The following is a 22,319-nucleotide window of genomic DNA, read 5'->3' as shown; positions in this document are numbered from 1 at the left end:
TTTGGTGATTCCTTTCTACAATAGCTTCTCCTCTGAAGTACCTTGTAGCTGCTGCTTCTCAGAGCTCGCAGAAACTAAATAAAAGACCTAGGAAAAGACAACCCGCAGCAACAGCAGAAGCTGCTGGAACATGTCAGACATTTGCTGTACCGTGTACTTGCTTGTACTTACCCGTGCCCACCTGCGCTCTGCTGTACGAAGTGTGGGGCTCCTCCACCGCTCGGTAACACGTTCCCCAGCCAGACTCTCCATTTCCAGTGCTGAGCGCAGCTGCTTGGTTCGCCTTTCCGCGGGTACGAGAGAACTCGCCAAACCGGAAGCCGACTCGCGCTTTTCCGTAGCCGATGGCGCCGACTCCCGGCAGCTGCTGACCGTGCGGCTCGGGGCGCAGAGACCGAAGCGCCGCACGGCATCACCGGCTGCGGTGGCGTCGCGGCGCCTCCGGGTGCCGCTGTTGGCCGACGCGGAGCGGCGCTGGAGCCGCAGCCGCAGCCGGAGCCGCGTCCTGCCCCGCAGGCTGCTCGCTCGCCCAGCGCCGGCCAGAGCGGCAGCGGCGCGGGCAGCAGAGGCGAGCGCCGGCGCGGCGCGGGGAGCATCGGCGGCCGAGGCGGCGGCCGCTGCTCTCGTTGCGGAGAGCGGCTGGAAGGGAGGGAGGGCAGCAGCGAGGAGCGCGGCGAGCGCTGGCGACAATGGCGGGCAGGCAGAGGCAGAGCCGGCGGCGAGCAGGCGGGCGAGCACTGCTGGCCGCGTTCGTGCTGGGCTTGTGCTGCCGGGCGGCGCCGGAGCGGATCCGCTACGCCATCGCCGAGGAGCTGGGCCGAGGCTCACTGGTGGGGCCGCTGGCGCGGGACCTGGGGCTGAGCCCGGCGGAGCTGCCGGCACGCAAGCTGCGGCTCAGCGCCGAGAAGCAATACTTCTCGGTGAGCGAGGAGAGCGGGAACCTGTACGTGAGCGAGAGGCTGGACCGGGAGGAGATGTGCGGCGAGTCGGCGTCCTGCTCCGTCAGCTTCGAGGCGCTGATGCAGAACCCGCTCAACGTTTTCCACGTCGAGGTGGCCATCCAGGATGTCAACGACAATTCACCGACCTTCAGCAAGGCTGCTCTCGACATCGAGATCGCAGAGCTCACTACGCCCGATGCTCGTTTTCCTCTGGAGATGGCTCGAGACGCAGACGTGGGCAGCAACTCGCTGCTGACTTACCAGCTCAGCAGCAACCCGTCCTTCACTCTGGCTGTGAAGGAAAGCCCCGATGGAAGCAAGCAGCCGGAATTAGTGCTGGAGCGAGCTCTGGACCGGGAGAAGCAGAGCTCCTTCCAGCTGGTGCTGACGGCAGTGGATGGCGGGGAGCCGGTGAGGTCCGGGACTGTGCAGGTTCGCGTCAACGTGACGGACGCCAATGACAACGCGCCCGTGTTCAGTAAAAGCACTTACGAAACGCGAGTGCGGGAGAATCTGCCGGCGGGGTCGCTGGTGCTGCGGGTGCGAGCCACGGACGCGGACGCGGGCACCAACGGGCAGGTCTCGTACTCGTTCGGCAACGTCCCGGACGGCGTCCGCGCGTTGTTCAGCGTCGGCAGCGACAGCGGCGAGGTGAGGACGGTGGGGCCCCTCGATTTCGAGGAGAAGAGCAAATACAGCTTCGGCCTGGAGGCGAGGGACGGCGGCGGGCTGACGGCTCACTGCAAGGTGCAGATAGACATCACCGACGAGAACGACAACGCGCCCGAAATCACGATGTTGTCGGTGTCGAGCCCGGTGGCCGAGGACGCGCCAGCCGGCACCGTGGTGGCCCTGGTGAAAGTCCGGGACCGGGACTCCGGGGAGAACGGGCAGGTGTCGTGCGAGCTGTTGGGTGAGGCGCCGCTGTCGATCGTGTCGTCGCCGGGCGGCTCGTACAAGGTGGTGACGTCGAGCGCGCTGGACCGGGAGCAGGCGGCCGAGCACCGGGTGACGGTGGTGGCCAGGGACCGGGGCAGCCCGGCGCTGTCGAGCCGCACGGCGCTGGTGCTGGAGGTGTCGGACGTGAACGACAACGCGCCGGTGTTCGAGGAAGCCGCCTACAGCGCCTACGTGGCGGAGAACAACGCGGCGGGCGCGCCGGTGGTGCGCGTGCGCGCGCGGGACGCGGACGCGGGCGCCAACGGGCGCGTGAGCTACTGGCTGGCGGGCGGCAGCGCGGGCGCGGCGCCGTACGTGTCGGTGGAGGCGCGGAGCGGCGCGGTGTACGCGCAGCGCTCGTTCGACTACGAGCAGTGCCGCGAGTTCGCGGTGGCGGTGCGGGCGCAGGACGGCGGGTCGCCGGCGCGGAGCTCGACGGCGACGGTGCGCGTCTTCGTGCTGGACCGCAACGACAACGCGCCGCGGATGCTGTGGCCGGCGGCGGGGGCGGCGGGGGCGGAGTCGGTGCCGGCGGCGTTCGAGGTGGTGCCGCGGTCGGCCGAGGCCGGGTACCTGGTGGCCAAGGTGGTGGCGGTGGACGCGGACGCGGGGCGCAACGCGTGGCTGTCGTACGAGCTGGTGCAGGCGGCGGAGCCGGCGCTGTTCCGCGTGGGGCTGCACAGCGGCGAGGTGCGCACGGCGCGGGCCGTGTCGGAGAGGGACGCGGCGAAGCAGCGGCTGGTGGCCGTGGTGAAGGACCACGGGCAGCCGGCGCTGTCGGCCACGGCCACGCTGCACGTGGTGCTGGCCGAGAGCTTGCAGGAGGCGCTGCCGGAGCTGAGCGAGCGGGCGGCGGGCGCCGACTCGCCGGCGGAGCTGCAGTTCTACCTGGTGCTGGCGCTGGCGCTCCTCTCGGCCCTGTTCCTGCTGAGCGTGGCGCTGGCCGTGCTGGCGCGGGTGCGCCGGGCCGGGCCGCCCGCCGTCCTGCGCTGCCTGGGCGCGCAGCGCTTCTCGGTGGCCGGCGCCGCCTTCCCGGCCGACTTCTGCGAGGGCACCTTGCCCTACTCCTACAACCTGTGCGTGGCGCCGGGCCGCGCCGTGGCCGACGGCGCTTGGCTGCCGCCGCCGCTGCCCAGCCTGCCCGCGGAGGAGCTGCTCGGCGGGGAGCCCTGCGCGAAGCCGAGCCCGAGCAGCAGCGCCGGCGCGGGAGAGCCGCCCGCCCACCCCGACGCACCGCAGGTTGGTAAGCCCGCGCGGTCCTTCTCTCGGCGCCTTTCCTAACCTCGGGCTGGCGGTGCTGGGCTGTTGCGCCTCCTGTGTCTGCTTTGGCGGCTAGTGCCGACCTGTGTTCCCAGGGACGGATGAATTAATCCGTTAACGTTTCTTTTTCGGCAGCAGGCAGTGCGAAACGGCACGTGCTGCCTGATCAGCTCTTACTCGCTCAGCGGAGAGGCTCTCGCCTTTCAGCTTGTGCTGGAAGAAATGGCGCAAGTGTGGTGAACCTCTTGGGTGTAATGAGCTCTGCTGATGCTGCACGTCGACAACGCAAAAAACGTTGTTTGCAAAACCTGTCCTGTCCAAAATTGTCTCTTTAGTAAGGGTGACCGCGTGTCTTCGCTGTGCAGAATGGGATCCTTTGAGCTTTCTGGAACTCCGTCCTCTTTCTCCTCAGTTTCCCCAGTGGGTGGTGTGGGTGGGAAGTGCTGATCCGTGTGCCCGTGAAGGAATGAAAGAAGGAACGGTGTAAGCCCCTTCCACTCAGAGCAGGCAGTAGGCGCTTCTTGGTTCATCGGCGGTCACATATTCGCGTTGAGTTGGGAAGTTTTGACTCCGTAACTTGTCTGCAATGTTAGTAGCAGTGCAGGCGGGTCCTTCCTGTGTACAAAGAGATCCGCTAATTCTACAGGACGCGGTCGGTGAAACATGGTTGACGCTTGCTGTTGTTTCGTTCCTGATTTCTTTTTCCCAAAGCGTTGGTCTTTGGCAGCTGAACGAAAACCCGTTGCTTAATGCTTTTTAGTGTTCGACTTCCAAAGCAAATGTGCATGAGGCTCCATGAACGGAGAAGTTAGGGATCGTTCCTCCGCCGTGTGCCCTCCCATCTTTTTGGGGAAGGCTGCTGCAAAATGGCAACTATTTCTCATTTCTTCTTCCATTCTGGGTGGTATTTTTACTGTTCCAGGAATGTCTTTTCCACAGAAGTAAAGACGTTGAATGAGATCTCAAAAAGAATACCCAACCCCAAAATCAAATCGCGTTTTGTGTTTCAGAGCCCGGCTTCCCCTGTTTCTATAGCGTTTAACTGTAAGGGTTTGCTTTATGCGTGAGTTTCTATTCTGTAATGGACCCGCCAACAGAGAGTGCGTGTGCTTCTCTGCCTGGTGCTGAGTTACTCAAGAATGTAGTCACAGTATCCTGCCTTTATGCTACGCATGTTCCATGAAAAAGGGGGGGGGGGTTTGAGGAGTGTACTTTCACTGCTCGAGGGCGCGTGTTCTAACCGTTCTAATTAGGATAGTTCACTCACAGCTCAAGTAGTCTTCCTTTGATCAGTAGTTTTGTTTCGTTTTACACCCATTTAAGTACCTTTTAATTGCAAGTGTGGCTCTTTAAGGCTACCGTGCTAGTCCTTATCAGTTCCTTTTGTGCTGTTCCTGTCCTTCTCTTGTTTGATATCACCGGCACCTTCTCCCCTCTCACTCAGCTGCAACAGCGATGGGGGTAGGGCGAGGGGAGGAGGCCAAGCGGGGCTTAAATCCTTTCCCTCTGGCTTTCAGGGATCCATTGAGACTCGCTTACTGAGGCATCAGTTCCTCCCTAACGAGCGTTAGTCCCCTGCCTCGTGCCCTGCCATCTCTTGGTGGAAGGCTGCTGCAGAAATGGCAGCATTAGTGGGATGGGTTAACATTTTCAGAGCTGTATTTCTTTGTTTTCTTTGTGCAGTTATTTCTGATTTTGTGTTCCATGCTGGGTGGTGGTTCCCTCTTTTTTACCATTCCAGATCATCCTTTCATACACAGGTCATGTGTAAAAAAACCCCTCTGTCACGTGTTGTACTTCTGAGCCTGCTTTCGTCTCCTTTCTCATTTCCCAAGGAGAGGTGCTTGGACATACTTTATAGACAATTACTTCTCTCAGCAATAATTCCAACAGCTGTTACATCTGTCTGTTTACAGGGATAGGCCTCTAAGATCCTAAAACGCACATCAAATGTCAAGGAGATTTAGAAAACATCAGTTTCGGCTCTTGATTAAAGTCCGTTTGCACATTTTTCAATGTGCAGTTTCCCCACACCTGAGGGTGTGCAGCTGTACTTGTCCTCTCCTGCTGTCCTCCAGCATTTTGTTGAAAAGCTGTCATACGGTACTCGCCTTCCCCTCACAGCTGGCAGCTAGCGGCGGCAATTCTTGGTTCCTCGGAGGTCACAGGCTCAGGTTCAGCTGTACAACTCAGACAAGAGTTAGTAGTGCACGCCGTAGATTAATGATTGTGCGTGAGAAAGTCGGGAAAATGCGGTGGAAGCTTAGTCTTGGAGATTTTTCCTTCTTGATCGTTTTTTTCCCAAACCGATATACTCGGAGGTGGTTGATAGCTGGATACAAAACAGTCGATTAATGCTGTTTCCCACGGAAAGGTACGAGTGGCTCGATGAACGGAGAAGTTACAGTTTGTTCCTCCCCAGTGAATGTTCCCCTGTCCCGCCGTGTGCTCTGTCATGTTTTGGAGCAAGGCTGCTGCAGAAATGGAATCATTAAACGGACTGATAAATCGCACACAGGCATGACTTATCCGATGTCTTTGTGCAGTTCTTTCCCATTTCCTTTTCCTGGGTGTTCCTTCCCTTATTTTACCATTCCTGATCTGTGTTCCCTAAACAGGTGAAGGTGTAGAATGGGATCCTTCTCTGTTCCAGAGCCTGTCTTCTTTTCCTCTCCCCCTTTCCCAAAGAGGGGTGCGAGGTGATTGGAGCTGGTTGATAACTTTGATAGGGGAATACTAAACCAAGGACTTTGATCTCCTAGCCACTTTTTGCACTAGTTGTTGAGTCTGCCGGCTTTACCACGAGAGGCTGTACTCATCCTGAGAACACAGCTAAACCAACAAGGGAATACTCAAAATGACAGCGGTTAAGCACTCAAATAAAGTCCACTTTTGCGTCTCGGGCCATCTCCAGAATAAAGTCCACTTACGCTTTCACAAATGGTCTGCAAAGTTTAGGGTGTGCAGCTATACTTGCCTTCTCCTGCTGCCCTACAGTAGTTTGTTGAAAAGGTGTCCTACCAACATGAAGATTCAAGAAATAGATGAATACTTAACTAACAAGTATCAGTCTTTTGCACTGTAATTTCTGAGAAACTCAAAGCTCAAATCAAATCCAAATTGGACCAAATCCGTTCTGTCGCATGGCTGCACTCACACCCGATATTGCTGGTATGGGCTACAGAATAGGCAAGGGAGCCAAGGCAAATGTCAATGTTATTTTTCGTGCTGTATTTGCAAAGCCATTTTCCCTGCAGTTTGTGAGGAGCCGAGCAGATGATTCTGGCCAGGTTCACTGCAGGTTCTTCCTGGCTTCTGAGCTGCTGTAGTACAATCAGTGCGAAGGGATCAAGTGGCCTTTAGCCTGTCACCGGTGTGCGTGGGAGAGAATGATCCTCGAGTCCACGGCAGGTGCCTGAGCAGCCCCATCTCCTCAGGAGCTGAACGGGCTTAGAGGATTCGTGTCCCAGTTTCAGAAGGCTGACCCCACCTTCTTCTGCCTTGAAATGTCTCGTCTCAGTCAGTCGTGGTGGAGTACTTCATTTAGACCTTGTTCCGTATGAAGTGAAGTATTAAAGTGCTTGGCAATTGGATTAAGCAACGTGAAAGCCCTGGTTGTGTGGGGGGGGGTGGGGCGGGGTGTGTGTGGGGGGTGTGTTGTATGGGGGGGCGTGTGTCTCATTGTCACGTTTTGTGTCTCAAAACAGCCTGTTTTCTTTTGCTATCTTTATATGAGACATTCAAGAACAACAGCTACAGAAATACGTGTTGTTACATGCATTCTGCTTTTCGACTAATGGGTTAAGACTAATAGCATTCTACACGCTAAAATAAGAAAAAATATATTTATTTTACATATATAGCCATCAACATTGTATAACTCTAGTAAGGCACCATTTGATTTAACTTTTCCCATGCGGTACAAACACCACGGCAACGGGAAGCCTCTGCCCTCTTCCTCCTGGTCGTGACCAGCTCAGGGATCAAAGAAGAGCTTGGCTGGAGAAAAGGCAGCACAGGACATGAGCGCCGGGCAGGAACCGAGGTCTCCGTGGCGAGTGTGGCGTGGGCGCGAGCTGTGCGTGGGCAAGGCAGGGCGGGCAGCGCTCGGCAGCGCTCGGTGCCTGCAGTGCCGGGAGGAGGCTGCGGGCGCCGCTGTTGACCGAGGAGGAGCGAGAGGAAGGCCGGAGAGCTGCAGGCAGCCCCGCCCGCTGCGGCCCGGCTCGCTCGCTCGCTGGCTGGCTGGCTCGGCGGCCGGGCGCTGTGCGAGCGTCCCCGCGGTGCGGAGCCGGGCTGCAGCGAGGCGGAGGGGCCGGCAGCGGCGAGCCGGGGCCGGAGCCGGAGCGACAGCGGAAGCCGGAGCCGCACCCGGAGCCGTCTCGCCGGGCGCTGGCGGGAAGCTGCTGCCGGCGGTGTTGCGGTGCCGGCGGGGCCGCGGCGGCGATGTGCGCGGCGGGGAGGCGGCGGGGCCGGCGGGAGCGAGCCCTGCTGTGGTGCGTCCTGGTGGCGGCGTGGGAGGCGGCGTGGGGGCAGCTGCGCTACTCGGTTCCCGAGGAGATGCCGAAGGGCTCGTTCGTGGGCGACGTGGCCAAGGACCTGGGGCTGCAGCTGCCGGCGCTCCGCGATCGCGGCGTCCGCGTTGTCTCCGAAGGTAGGACGCAGTATTTCGCTCTGCACGGGAAGACGGGACATTTAGTGACGGCGGAGAGGATAGACAGAGAGCAGCTGTGCCGGCTGCTGGAGAAATGCGTGCTGCGCTGTGAGGTGATAGTGGAGGGCGAAATGAAGTTTCACGAAATAGAAGTGGAGATCATGGACATTAACGATAACGTGCCCACCTTCAAGGAAGTTGAGCTGGAGGAGAGAATAAGCGAGACGACAGCGCCGGGGTCGCGGTTTCCCCTGGCCGAGGCTCACGACCCGGATGTGGGACCGAATTCGCTGCAGAGCTACGAGCTGAGCGGCGACGAGCACTTCTCGCTGGCCGTGCAGGCGGGCCCCGGCGGCGATCGGCGTCCCGAGCTGGTGCTGGCGAAGGCGCTGGACCGGGAGGAGACGGCGTTTCACGAGCTGGTGCTGAGGGCGAGCGACGGCGGCGAGCCGTCTCGGACGGGCACAGCGCGGATCCGCGTGGCGGTGCTGGACGCGAACGACAACGCGCCCGTGTTCAGCCAGGCGGAGTACACGGTGCGTGTGCCGGAGGACGTGCCCGTGGGCTCCGTCCTCGTCACCCTCACGGCCACCGACGCCGACGAGGGACTATATGGGCACGTGAAATACTCCTTGAAGAAAGCGACGGAAATGGCATTGGAGATTTTCCATCTGGACACTGAGACGGGAGCGATCACGCTGGTGCGGAGCCTTGACTTCGAAGAAGGCGACTCCTACGAACTGGAGGTGCAGGCAAGGGACGGCGGCGGTCTTTTCGACACGGCCAAAGTCACGATCACCGTCACAGATATGAACGACAACGCGCCCGAGATTTCGGTGCGGTCTGCGCTGAAGGAGATCTCGGAGGACGCCCCGTCGGGGACGGTGGTGGCCCTGCTGCACGTGCAGGACCGGGACTCGGGGGCGAACGGCGAGGTGCGGTGCTCGTTGGACGGGGGCGTCCCGTTCCGCCTGCGGAGCTCGCAGGGCAGCTACTACAGCGTGGTGACGGCGAGGGAGCTGGACCGGGAGGAGGTGTCGGAGTACAACGTGACGGTGCGGGCGGCGGACGGCGGGTCGCCGGCGCTGTGGAGCAGCGCGGTGCTGGCGCTGCGGGTGCTGGACGTGAACGACAACGCGCCGGTGTTCGCGGAGGCGAGCTACAGCGCCCGGCTGCCCGAGAACAACGCGGCGGGCGCGCTGGTGCTGACGGTGCGGGCGGCGGACGCGGACTGGGGGCAGAACGCGCGCGTGCGGTACCGGCTGTGGGAGGGGCGGGTGCGGGGCGCGCCGCTCTCGTCGTACGTGTCGGTGCAGGCGGAGACGGGCGCGCTGTACGCGCTGCGCTCGTTCGACTACGAGGAGGTGCGCGAGGTGGGGCTGTGGGTGCGGGCGGAGGACGGCGGCGCGCCGGCGCTGAGCAGCAACGTGTCGGTGCGGCTCGTGATCGTGGACGAGAACGACAACGCGCCGCAGGTGCTGTACCCGCCGCCGGCGCCGGCGCAGGGCTCGGGCTCGGGATGGGGCTCGGGCTGGGGCTGGGGCTGGGCGGGCGTGGAGCTGGCGGCGCGCTCGGCGGAGGCCGGGGCGCTGGTGGCCAAGGTGGTGGCGGTGGACGCGGACGCGGGGCAGAACGCGTGGCTGTCGTACGAGCTGGCCAAGGCGACGGAGCCGGGGCTGTTCCGCGTGGGGCTGCACAGCGGCGAGGTGCGCACGGCGCGCGTGCCGCTGGCCCGCGACGCGGCGCGGCAGAGCCTGGTGGTGGTGGTGAAGGACCACGGGCGGCCGGCGCTGTCGGCCACGGCCACGCTGACGGTGGTGCTGGCCGAGAGCGTGGCCGAGCTGCTGTCGGAGCTGGGCAGCGCGGCGGCGGCGCCGGGCGAGCCGGCCGGCGGCCTGACGCGGTGGCTCGTGCTGGCCGTGGCGGCCGTGTCCTGCCTCTTCCTCGCCTTCCTGCTGCTGCTGCTGGCGCTGCGCCTGCGGCGCTGGCGCTGCTCGCAGCTGCCGGCGGCGGGCAGCGGAGCCTTGCGCGGCGTCCCGGCCTCGCACTTCGTGGGCATCGACGGCGTCCGCGCCTTCCTGCACTCCTACTCGCACGAGGTGTCGCTCACCGCCGACTCGTGCAAGAGCCAGCTCCGCTTGTCGGGCGGCAGCTGCTGCGACACCCTCCCGGCCCGGCCGCCCGCTCAGGCTTCGGGTGATCTCGTCCCTACGGGAGATCACAGTGCCGACAATAGTGACCAAGCTTCCTTCCAGGTACGTTAGTTTTTTTCAACCTGCTTTCGTGTATGCGGTGCTTAGCATTCTTAAGAGTAGCCACAGGCGTTTAAAAGCGCACGGTTTACACTCTTGGAAGTCACATTTTATGATGATGGCCAGCTCGTGTATGTCACCTCCTGAACGCGTTCTGGGTCTGCTGTGTGTGTTTTATGTGCCGTGTTCTATACCCGCTGTGCAGAGCTCATCATACTTAGCTTTCTCTAAGTTTGGAACGTTCCGTTGCATGTGTAACCGCACAAGGAACTTTCAGCCTCTAGTTTTTCCTCTGGCACTTCCTTGCAATTGTTGAAGTACTTCTTGCTCGGCTTGCTCGGGCATCACTAGTACCCAGTTCTTAGAATTTCTTACAATTTCGTTATCACCCCGTGCATCTCCTCTCAAACGCTAGTAGAATTGGGCAAATTTGTAGCCCAAAAGGCAATATCTCTGAAGTCCCAGGTTACTTGGAAATGGCCTTCAACAAAGGAACTATTCGTTCCCACTTAATGACACTCCAATTTCTATGAATGGATTCGTATTACATGATGAAAATTTCCCCTGATATCCCATTGAGTTTTTTTCCACTGCTTGGCTTCGTGACTTAACCTTTGGATTTGATAGACCTGTAGTTGTCAATTAGTGCACAGGCCTAGACTTCAAACTGGAGTATATTTACTGAAAGACAGATGAAAAACATTTTAAAAAAAAGTAAGACTGTCTTGGAAGTGGCCTGCCTTTTTTCCTCCATTACTGGTCATTCATCATTGACTGAACCATCTTTTGGGACTTCAGGAATAGAATTAATGAATAATATTACACTGCTTTATTGTTGTTAATTATTTGTTAATCTTCTATTTAAGCTGTTGATACGCTGTGTCTTTGCAGGGAAGGTGAAGCTTAGCTTCATGTGCAGAGACTCCCTGTGCTCATACTTCTTGTTCTGATGGTGGTTTTTTATGTGCCAGGTCGTTTCTTGTTTTACCCCGACATGCGTAATACCGGTCTTCCTTGTCACTATTAGCTTTTCTGAGCAGATGTATTGCTTTATTATCAAATGGAAGTTTACGTGATTAGCAGGGTCTGTTGTCTTCCCGACAGCAGATTTGTTTGAGTAGGATCAGAAACGGAATATTAATGGCCCCGTGTGCAACTTAAATACCAGTCTTTTCTACTTCTCACTGCCTTTCTGTTTCTCCATGATAACGTGTTGCGCAACAAAATATCTTCGTATCCGTCCGTGGTTTGATTTTTGTGCAGCGGGTGTAGGAATGGGCTGGACATGAGATTGTCGCATGATGGTGTCTGCCTGCCTGTTATGAAGTGTGTTATGAAGAGTATTATAAAAGCTGTTGACTATTTGACAACGTCTGTGAAGGAAACGGGACCTGTGTTTTCCTGATTCCACGTCTCTTTAGGCTGACTTACTTAAAAGGGAGCTGGATGTGCCTTGCCTTGAAAATACATGCTATGACAAGAGCCATAGGAGGGCAGGACAGGAGAAGTGGGAGGTGCGGGGAGAGATGAAGGAGGGGAATAGTCCCCCTCTGCACACGTTCCCTGAGCCAATTTCTCCTGGAGGAGTTCTCCCCTTTTAATTTTGTTCCTTTAATATTTCTTCCCACAAGACTAGTGAGCAGAGATAAGTGTCTTCCTTCTTGATATGGAGTTATAAAGAAATGTATGTGAAGTCCGTGGTGCGGTGGTGGTGCATGTTGAAGAGAAATGATCTCAGCTATTGGCACTGTGGTGATGCGTGATTGTAAATTACGAGGGTTGAAGAACACGATACAAGTTGATTATGAGGGTCAAAGAAAATCATGCAGGCTGTGAAGGGTTGGAGAGGAGAGTCCTGAGAGCTGTTCATGAGGGACTCTTGAAGGACGGAAGATGTAAGGTATCACCTTTCCCTGTTCCACACCCATCCGTAGTATCATGCAATGTGAGTTTCATCTTCCCAAACAAGTAGGGCTAGAACACTTGTTACTCCAGCTGTATTGGGAGACTTGGGATGTTCTTCCTGTGTGTTTGCAGGTTGTTATCAATGTTAACTAAGAACTTAATCATGCAGTTATGCCAAGCACCACAAGGGGAGCTTTGGGACGAGCCAACTGTTTATGCATTTCCTACTAAATACCTGAAATATGTACCTACCCTATGTGCCAAATAATTTCATAGATTGTTTCCTTCAAATGTGACTGGAAAAAAGGCTCTTCCTTGTCCCACACATGTGGTCAGAAGTCAAATATTTTCCATGGTAAGGAAAAGTTGTCTGTTGGAAATTTTTGCACATCTTTTCTCCTTATCACTGTTAGCTCTTCTGTAGGGATGTATTGGATTATTATTAAATGGAAGCTTGCGTGATTCGCAGGGTCAGGTGTCTTCGGAACAGCACTTTTGTTTCAGCTTGATCATAAAAGGAACGTTAATGTCCCTGTGTATAACGTAGCTGCTGGTGGTTTCTACTTTTCTCAGCCTTTCTGATTCTCCATGACAACATGGTGAGCACCGAAATGCCTTTGTATGCATCTGTGCTTTGATGTTTGTGCAGTGGTGGGAGGAACGGGCTGGCAAGAGCTGGTCCTGTGTCGATGTCTGTGTGCCAATTATGAAGATGGATAAAACCTGGATAAGTTGTTGAGTATTTGGCAAAGTCTGTGTGTGGCTGCATGTGGAGGGCTAGTGAAGGAAATGGGAGATGTGTTCTCCTGATTCCCTGTCTCTTAAGGCTGACTTATGGAAAACAGAGATGGATGCGCCTTGACTCTAAAATACATGCTATGCTGAGAAGCATAGGAAGGTAGGAGGGAAGAAAATTAAGGTGCAATGTGAGCTGTAAGGAGAGGGAGACTGACCCTTTGCAGATACTCCCTGACCCAGTCTCTCCTGGAGGACAGATCCTCTTTTACCTTTAGAACCTTAGTGTTTCTTCTCTGAAGTGCACTGCGCAGAGAAATGCATCTTCCTTCTTCCCACGGAGATGTAAGACAATCTATGTGAAGTCCATGGTGTGATGGTTGTGCTTATTGAAGAGAAAAGGTCTGGGCAGCCGGCCCTGTGATGACATGTGCTTGCCAACTGGGACAGTCAAAGAACACCATGTAAGTTGTGCAGAGTTAGAGAGAAGGGTCGTGGGAGCTGTTTGCAGAGTTGTTGAAGGGCACAAGAGATGTGTTCTCCTTTCCCTGTTCAGAGCCCATCTATATTGTCATGCCATGTGAGCTTCCTCTTCCCAAGGAATTGGTGACAAGTGGTATCCCGCAGGTGTCTGTACTGGGACCAGTGCAGTTTAATATTTTCATCAATGACATAGCAATATCCAGTGCACCCTTAGCGAGTTTCCTGATGATACCGAGGTGAGTGCTGCAGCTGACACACCGGAAGGATGGGATGTCATCCTAAGAGCTCAGGATGAGCTGGAGAGGTGGGCCTGTGTGAACCTCATGAGGCCAAGTGCAAGGTCCTGCACCTGGGTCAGGACAATCTCCAGTTTCAATACAGACTGTGAGATGACTGGATTGAGAGCAGCCTTGCTGCAAAGCACTTGGGGGTACTGGTGGATGAAAAGCTGGACATGAGCCAACGATGTGCGCTTGCAGCCCAGATTGCCAGCCGTATCCTGGGCTGCATCAAATAAGCGAGGCCAGCAGGTTGAGGGAGGGGATTCTGCCGCTCTGCTCTCCTGTGCTTTGCCGCGTGAGACCTCACATGGAGTACTGCGTCCAGCTCTGAACCCCTCCGCAGAAGAAGGACACGCAACTGTTGGAGCAGGTCCGGAGGAGGGCCACAAAAATTATTTTAAATCTGGAGCACCTCTCCTATGAGGACAGGCTGGGAGAATTGGTGTTGTTCAGCCTGGAGAAGAGAAGACTGCAGGCAGGCCTTAGTGTGGACTTCCAGTACATAAAGACAGCCTACAGGAAAGTTGGGGACAACCTTTTTAGCAAGGCATGTTCCAGCAGCACTTTGTGATTTTATCATGCCTCTAGTGTGTCACACGCTGTTTGCTGACCCAGTCCCTTCTGGAGGACAGTTGCTGTTCTGTTTTTAGAACCTCGATATTTCTTCTCTGAAGTGTAGTGTGTGCATAGATGTGTCTTGCTGCTTCATACAGAGAAGTGAAGACATCTGTAGAAAGTCCGTGAACTGACAGTGCAAAAGTTGTGACTGTTTGAGTAAGTCCATGAACAGTTACTGGAAGACACGAAAGGTGTGTTTTCCTGACTCCTCCTCTTTTAATGTTCACATCTGAAGAAGCTGGTTCCATGACAATGTCTGTTATGAAGATGAAAGAGTATCATAAAAGTTGTTTCCTACTTGACGAAGTCTGTGGGTGGCTGCATGTGAAGTAGTACTGGAGGGAACGGGGGATGTGTTTTCCTGATTGCCCAACTTTTTAGGCTGACTTGTTCAAAACGGAGCTGAATGTGCACGGATTCTAAAATACATGCTATGGCATGAGCCATACGAGGGTGGGAGGGAAGAAATTCAAGGTGCAAGGATAGAAGTAAGGAGGGGCAGACTGACCTTGTGCAGATGTTCCCTGACCCGGTCTCTCCCATATGACAGCCCCTCTTATTTTTAAAACCTTGGTGTTTCTTCTCTGAAGTGTAGTGAGCAGGGAAATGTGTCTGCCTTCTTCTCATGGGGAATGTACAGATAACCTAAGATATGAAGTCCGTGATGTGAAGGTGGTGCTTGTTGAAGAGAAATGGTCTGGGCAGCTGGCCCTGAGATGATAAGTGCTTGTAAATTACAAGGGTTGAAGAATACCATGTAGGTTGTGTAGTCTTAGAGTGTCAAGTCCTGGGCGCTATTCATGAGGGGCTGTTGAAGGACAGAAGAGACACTTTTTCCCCTTTCCCCATTCATGCTAGTTTGTAGAATCACGCAAAATCGTGAGTTTCATCTTCAAGCAAGTTTCACTAGAACATGTTAGTCGAGCTGTGTTGGAAGACCTGGGAGGTTCTTCCTGTGTGTTTGCCTGTTGTCGTTAATTCTTAACTAACAGCTTAATTATGTACTTCTGACAAATGAGATAAATGAGCTTTGGGAAGAGACAGCTGTGTATTCATTCCCTACTAAACACCTGAAATATGTACCTTCCCTGCAAGCCATAATCTAGAATACTACTTTGTGATCCCTTCCTCTCTGCATGTGTTAAATTCTTGCCTTGAATGTTGTGGTGAGCTAAAGCTGGGCTTTTGTGTCTGGTAATGTGTTGAAGATCACATCTGTTACAGGCCTCTGGCTGCAGGGAGTGCCTGAGCCTGGTGCTTGTACTGGAGGACAGCAGAGACAACAGGTGTGTTCGGTGAGATCAGGTAAATGATCTGCTCAGCCTGGTGGCAGAGATGAAAGAGGAAGAGCAGAGGTTAAAGAACATTAGGGAATGTGAGAGGGAGATTGACTGGTGGAGCTGCACCCTGCCATCCCTGAGGTCAAGGCAGCAAGAGGCGGCTCCACAAGAAGCAGAGGACTCCCTACCCTCTTGCCACCAAGTAGAAAGAGGGGACCTAAGAGACAGGGGGGAATGGAAATGGGTCTCTGCTCGGGGAAGCCAGCGAGTCTTCTCCCGGCATCCCTCACCTCCCTAGTTGCCCTTCAGCAACAGATATGGGGCTCTGGAATGTGAGGACCAGCTAAATGAGGATGTGGCAAAGGTCCATCCAGGGGGTTGCCTAGGATGAGTCAGTCAGCCCCACATATTATGACTGCCCCAGCTAAGAAAAAAAAGGAGGGTAATTTCATAGGTGCCTCCCTTCTGAAGGGAACAGAGGGCTCAATATGCCAACCAGACCCATCCCACTGGGAAGTCTACTGCCTCCCTGTGGCCCAGGTTAGGGATACTGCTAGGAAGTTCCCTGGTCTGGGGTGGCTCACTGATTATTACCCGCTGTTGGTAATGCAGGTTGGCGGTGAAGAGATTGCGGAGAGAAGTCCCAAGGCCATCAAAAGGGACTTCAGGTCACTGGGGTTGCTGGTTGAAGGATCAGGGGCACAGGTGGTGTTTTCTTCAATCCCATCAGTGGCAGGGAAGAGCACTGAAAGGGGCAGGAAAACTCACCTGATTAACAGGTGGCTCAGAGACTGGTGCCATCGGTGGAATTTTGGTTTCTTTGATTATGGGGAGGTTTACATGGCACTGGGCCTGCTGGCAACAGATGGATTCCAGCTGTCTCCAAGAGAAGAAAGGATTCTTGCCCATGAGCTGGCAGGGCTCATTGAGAGGGCTTTAAACTAGGTTCGAAGGCGGAACGGGACATCACCCAGCTCACTAGAGATGAGCGCAGGCATGGCATGCCAGTGTCAGGGGTGAGACCGACAGCCCAGCTCAAGTGCATCTACACCTAAGCATGTAGCATGGGCAATAAAGAGGAGGATCTGGAAGCCATTGTAGAGCACACAGCTATGATTTGATGACCATCACAGAAATATGGTAGGATGACTCTCATGACTGGAGTGCTGCGATGGATGGCTATAAGCTCTTCAGAAGCGACAGGCAAGGAAGGAGAGGCAGTGGTGCAGCACTGTATGTTAGGGACTGCTTCGACTGTATAGAGCTCGACGATTGTGATGACAAGGTTGAAAGCTTATGGGTAAAGATGAGGGGGAAAGCCAACAAGGCAGACATCTTGCTAGGTGTCTGCTATAGACCATCCAACCAGGATGAAGAGGTAGATGAAGTTGTCTACAAGAGGCTGGCAGAAGTCTCATAATTGCTAGCCTTTGTTCTCGTGGAGGACTTTAACACAGCAGAAAGGGAACAGTCTAGGAGGTTCCTGAAGTGTGCGGAATATAAATTCCTGACACAGCTGGTAAGTGAGCCTACCAGGGGAGATGCCTCGCTAGACCTGCTGTTTACTAACAGAGAAGGACTGGTGGGAAATGTGTTGGGCGGAGGCTGTCTTGGGCTTAGTGAAGATGAAATGATAGGGTTCTCGGTTTGAGGTGAACTTAAGAGGGGGGCCAGCAAAACCACCACCATGGACTTTTGGAGGGCAGACTTTGGCCTGTTCAGGACGCTGGTTGAGAGAGTCCCTTGGGACAGAGTGCTGAAGGGCAAAGGGGTCCAGGCAGGCTGGACATTCTTCAAGGAGGGAGTCTTAAAGGCACAGGAGCACACGGTCTCCATGTGCCGCAAGACGAACCAGTGGGGAAGACGACTGGCCTGGCTGAAAAGGCAGCTCTTGCTGGGTCTCAGAAAAAAGAGGAGGGTCTACCACCTATGGAAGAAAGGGCAGGTGACTCAAGAGGAGTCCAGGGGTCTCGTTAGGTCATGCAGAGAGGAAATTAGAAAGGCAAAAACCCAGGTAAAACTCAGGCTGGCCACTGTTGTAAAGGACAACAAAAAGTGTTTTTCCAAATACATCAACAAAAAGAGGGCCAAGGAGAGTCTCCAACACTTACTGGATGTGAGGGGGAATATTGCCAGCAAGGATGAGGAAAAGGCTGAGGTCCTTAATGCCTTCTTTGCCTCAGTCTTTAAGTCAGCCCCCAGTGCTGGAAGATAGGGAAGAAGAGCAGAATAAACCTCCCATAATCCAGGAGGAAGCAGTTAATGACCTGCTGTGCCAGCTGGACACTGAGAAGTGTATGGGGCTAGATGGGATTCACCCAAGAGTGCTGAAGCAACTGACAGAGGATCTGGCCAAGCCAATCCCCATCTTCTATCAGCATTCCTGGCTAACAGGGGAGGTCCTAGATGACTGGAGAATCACCAGTGTAATACCCATCTACAAGAACGGCCAGAAGGACTATCCTGGGAAGTACAGGCCTGTCAGCCTGACCTCGGTGCCAGGGAAGACTATGGAGCGATTCATCCTGAGTGCACTCACCGGGCATGTGAAGGACAACCAGGGGATCAGACCCAGCGAGCATGGGTTCATGAAAGGCAGGTCCTTCTTCACCAACCTGATCTCCTTCTATGACCGAGTGACTCACTTAGTGGACGAGGGAAAGTCTGCAGGTGTCATCTACCTGGACTTTAGTAAGGCCTTGGACACTGTTCCCCACAGTATCTTCCTGGAGAAACTAGCTGCTCATGTTTTGCATGGGTGTACTGTTTGCTGGATAAAGAACTGGCTGAACGGCTGAGCGCAGAGAGTGGTAGTGAATGGAGTTCAATCCAGCTGGCAGCTGGTGATGAGTGGTGTCCCCCAGGGCTCAGTTTTGGTTCTGGTCTTGTTTAACATCTTCAGCAACAATCTGGATGGGGAGATTGAGTGTTCCCTCAGTAAGTTTGCAGATGACACCAAGTTGGGCGGGAGTGTCAATCTGCTTGATGATAGGAAGGCTCTGCAGAGGGATCTGGACAGGCTGTATCGATGGGCCGAGGCCAACGGTATGAGTTTCAACAAGGCCAAATGGTGGGTCCTGCACTTGGGTCACAACAACCCCATGCAACACTACAGGCTTGGGGAGGAGTAGCTGGAAAGCTGCCCAGTAAAAAAAGGAACTTGGGGTGCTGGTCAACAACCGACTGAATATGAGCCAGCAGTGTGCCCAAGTGGCCAAGAAGGGCAACGGCATCCTGGCTTGTATCAGGAACAGTGCAGCCAGCAGAAGTAGGGAGGTGATCGTGCCACTGTACTCGGCAGTGCTGAGGCCACACCTCGAGTACTCCGTCCAGTTTTGGGCCCCTCACTACAAGAAAGACATTGAGGTGCTGGAGCGTGACCAGAGAAGGGCAACGAGGCTGGTGAGGGGTCTGGAGAAGAAGTCTTAGGAGGAGCGGCTGAGGGAACTGGGGCTGTTTAGTCTGGAGAAGAGGAGGCTGAGGGGGGACCAGATTGCTCTTTACGACTACCTGAAATGAGGTGGTAGTGAGATAGGTGTTTGTCTCTTCTGCCAGGTAACTAGCGATAGGACAAGAGGCAATGGCCTCAAGTTGCGTCAGGGGAGGTTTAGATGAGATATTAGGAAAAATTTCTTTACTGAAAGAGTGGTCAGACATTGGAATACGCTGCCCAGGGAGGAGGTTCAGTCACCATCCCTCGAGGTGTTTATAAAACATGTAGATGTGGCATTTCGGGATATGGTTTAGTTGGCATGGTGTTGTTGGGCGAATGGTTGGACTTGATGATCTTTCCAATCTATGATTCTATAATTTTATTATTTGTCTGAATGTCACATACATGTCGTTCATATTTGCAGCTGTAAAGAGAAAGACATTCACAGACATGTTTCCTTACTGTGTTACTGGAAGAAAGCTCTTGCTTGTCACATACAGATGGTGGAAGTCAAGTATTTTCTATGATAAGAAGAAATTATCTGTGCAACATTTCTTTTAATGGAGTATATTTGCACATTTGGAAGGTCAATGACAACGATGCTCTCTGTGAAGATTTTGAGGATAGTCTTTGGGGTGCCGTGTGTGAGGAGGCACAGAGGGAGACAAGGCATGTGTTCTGGTAATTCCCAGGCTTCTGTGGTGGTCTACATAAACTGAGGGTGATGGAGTCTCAGTTTTGGACATCACAGTGCTCAGATTCCAACTGGCCAAGTGGTGGGTTCATCACTTTGCTTTCCTGTGGTATGATATTTCCCATGAAAGGTAGTTCGTGAGCATAGGCATACACTTTACATTCAGATTTAATCTGTCAACAGATGAATTGTCTTCCAGGTTGCCCAGTGTGCTGAAGTAGAACGATGGTCCCTCTGAGGTGATACTCTGACGCCTGATTCTTTATTGGATCTGTATTTTGCTTATGCACTCGAGAACATTTTCTGTTTCTTTATTTCAGTAGTATGGACAGAGAAATCTCTTTGCATGCTTCCCTGTTGTGACTCTTGTTCTCTGTAAGGAGAAGAGTGGTGTGCACTACATTTCTGATAGACATTTTATGTCTTTCTGCACAGTGAGTTTGCCTGTTGGGTGATGTTCGGGTCCGGTGAGGAATCCTGTCTGTACAATGCAGAGGCAGGAATTTGCTGTGTTATAGTTGGAAATTTCTGAAAGATACATGCACAAGTTCATTTTATTGTCGTTGTTATATGAGGCCCATAGTTGTGGTTCCATGTGTTTTCAGATTTTTGCTTTCCAAAGAATTTACCTTGAGGAGCTGTGGCTATGGTCTTTGTTGCGAGCATCTCTTTGAGCCTCCTGTGAATTTACTACCACCTAGATACCCTTCTTGCATACATCCCACTGTTGACATAATCTGAAATGTTAAGCTATGATTCCTTCACTTCTGCAGGTTTCTCATTCTTACATCTATGAGTTTTTCTTGGTCCAGGGCCTCATTGTGGCTGGTAAAGTTTAAAACAGTAAAAGATTTCTCATAGTTGTTGGGCTGGGGGAGCAGTTTCCATCCATCCCTTGAAGGTGTTCAGCTGTCAAGACAAAGACTTTGCCAACTGCCTATTCGCTCCCTACTAAATAACTGGGTTATTTATCTTCTCTAAGTGCTGGTATCTAGATGAGTATGTTGTGATCCCTGTCTTTCTGCATGTGTTAACTTCTTGCCTTCCTCATTGCTATGATCTGAAAGTGAGTCTTTGTATCTGCTGGCAGAAATGCCCTTACTTGTCACATACATATGCTGAGAAGTCAAAAATTATCTACTGTAAGGAGAAGTTGTCTGTGCAACTATTCTTTGGGTGGAGTCTGTCTGCTAATTTGGAAGATTAACAAGAACCATGCAACCTGCAAAGACTTTCAGAGCCTTGGGGGTGCTGTGTATGAGGAGGTGCTGGTAGAGAGAAGACACGTGCTGTGAGTTCATCAGTTTGCTTTCCTATTGCCTGCTGTTCCATGTGAATGGTAGTTAAATTCTTGTCTTGCTTGTTGGAGAAAGGTAAAAGTGGGCCTGTGTGTGTCTGCCAGCACGTCTAAAATTCAGCTGGAAGCAATGTTCTTGCTTGTCAGATAACCCGTGGTGAGAAGTCAGTGAAAGATCAGTGAGAGACTGGCCTTGAAGGAAGAATAGAGAGGCTTGTGTGCTCCATCTGGCTGGGTGGTAATTTAATATCAGACCTAGTGCCAAGGCCTCTCCCACCGTCGATAATGTCAGGAACAGACTAGGGGTCAGTGGGAGAACACGTGCAGGGTGTCTCCCACGCAGTCACCCAAAACGTGCTAGGCACTCTTTGGAGAGATATGGACTCTAAGATGGATAAGGAACTGGCTGGATGGCCACATCCAGGGAGTTCTAGTCAATGCCTCAATGTCGAAGTGGAAACCAGTAATGTGTGGTGTCCCCCAAGGGTCCGTACTTGGACCAGTTGTATTTAATATATCTCAACAATATCTTCATCAATGACAAAGACAGTGGGAATGAGTACGGAGACACAAAAGAAGGAACTGTTTTGAATCAGCAACAAACTAAAAAAGGTTATTCTGTGATCTTAGCATTGATTGTACTTCTCCCTACAAGAAGCATCATCTGTGAGACAAAGGTCAGTGACTTCTATGAGCAAAAGAAAGAAATACTGGGAAGATGGAAAGCCTTTATATGCCTGACATGAAAGGATTGCAATGACTTTCCCTTCATTCTGTTTCTGATTACTAAATGATTACTTCAACATGAATCTTTCCTTCTTGGTATTACTCCCAGGTAAGAAGAGCAGAGTCGACAATAACCAACAGGGTGCTAACAAGCTCTGAAAGTCTTCTGTAGGTATAATATGGTGTCTTGCTCTCATAATTCCACCTTGATTTTATGAGGAGCAGCTGAGTCCTTTTATTTATTGCTCTGCCAGGAATATTGACTCCAGATACACCTTATCACTCAAGGAGATGACCTAAAATTGCCTGACAGAATAGCGCAGCTTTAAATGCCTTTGGAGACGCATCAAGACACTTGCTTGTATAGTTCCAAGGTTCTTGCTCTTAGAATTGCGTCCCCATTTTATTAAGAGCAGCTGAGTTCCCTTACTTATGGCTCTGTCATGAAGATATCCTTCTGACTACTTGCAATATTCACTGGTACTTTAAACATCTACTGCAGGTAAAATCCTTTCAGTACGAGACTGCTGATGGCCTTAAAATGAGGAACGTTGCTGCTAAGAGCTAAGGTCGTGTCTCTGAAATGGTTCATTCTAATAAAAGAGAGATCCCGAAGCCGAGTGCCGGCACCGAACCCCGGTGAAAAGGCCGGGCCCCCGCGAGCGCGACCATCACCGGCTGCGGTGGCGTCGCGGCGCCTCCGGGTGCCGCTGTTGGCCGACGCGGAGCGGCGCTGGAGCCCAAGCCGCAGCCGCAGCCGCGTCCTGCCCCGCAGGCTGCTCGCTCGCCCGGCGCCGGCCAGAGCGGCAGCGGCGCGGGCAGCA

The 22,319-nt window shown here is 53.6% G+C and overlaps 2 protein-coding genes across 2 annotated transcripts; both read left to right on the top strand.

Moving 5' to 3' along the window:
• Window positions 1-544: 544 nt before the first annotated feature.
• On the top strand, window positions 545-3,627 carry LOC142359870 (protocadherin gamma-B5-like). Its single transcript, XM_075412249.1, has 3 exons — window positions 545-3,119; window positions 3,276-3,371; window positions 3,553-3,627. The coding sequence occupies exons 1-3, from the start codon at window positions 690-692 to the stop codon at window positions 3,625-3,627; spliced, it is 2,601 nt and encodes an 866-aa protein (XP_075268364.1). The 5' UTR covers window positions 545-689.
• A 3,815-nt stretch (window positions 3,628-7,442) lies between these two features.
• On the top strand, window positions 7,443-10,059 carry LOC142359877 (protocadherin gamma-A2-like). Its single transcript, XM_075412257.1, has one exon. The coding sequence runs from the start codon at window positions 7,584-7,586 to the stop codon at window positions 10,053-10,055; it is 2,472 nt and encodes an 823-aa protein (XP_075268372.1). The 5' UTR covers window positions 7,443-7,583; the 3' UTR covers window positions 10,056-10,059.
• The last annotated feature ends 12,260 nt before the right edge of the window (window positions 10,060-22,319 follow it).

This window comes from Opisthocomus hoazin, unplaced genomic scaffold, assembly GCF_030867145.1.
Source record: "Opisthocomus hoazin isolate bOpiHoa1 unplaced genomic scaffold, bOpiHoa1.hap1 HAP1_SCAFFOLD_185, whole genome shotgun sequence".
NCBI classification, from domain to species: Eukaryota; Metazoa; Chordata; class Aves; order Opisthocomiformes; family Opisthocomidae; genus Opisthocomus; species Opisthocomus hoazin.
The sequence above is the reverse complement of the archived record's forward strand: the minus strand, read 5'-3'. Positions and strand labels throughout refer to the sequence as shown.

Coding starts and splice junctions, on each gene's coding strand:
- LOC142359870 (XM_075412249.1), top strand. CDS start 690: ATGGCGGGCAGGCAGAGGCAGAGCCGGCGGCGAGCAGGCGGGCGAGCA. Junction 3,120..3,275: donor CCCACCCCGACGCACCGCAG/GTTGGTAAGCCC, acceptor CTTTTTCGGCAG/CAGGCAGTGCGAAACGGCAC. Junction 3,372..3,552: donor TGCTGGAAGAAATGGCGCAA/GTGTGGTGAACC, acceptor CTTTCTCCTCAG/TTTCCCCAGTGGGTGGTGTG.
- LOC142359877 (XM_075412257.1), top strand. CDS start 7,584: ATGTGCGCGGCGGGGAGGCGGCGGGGCCGGCGGGAGCGAGCCCTGCTG.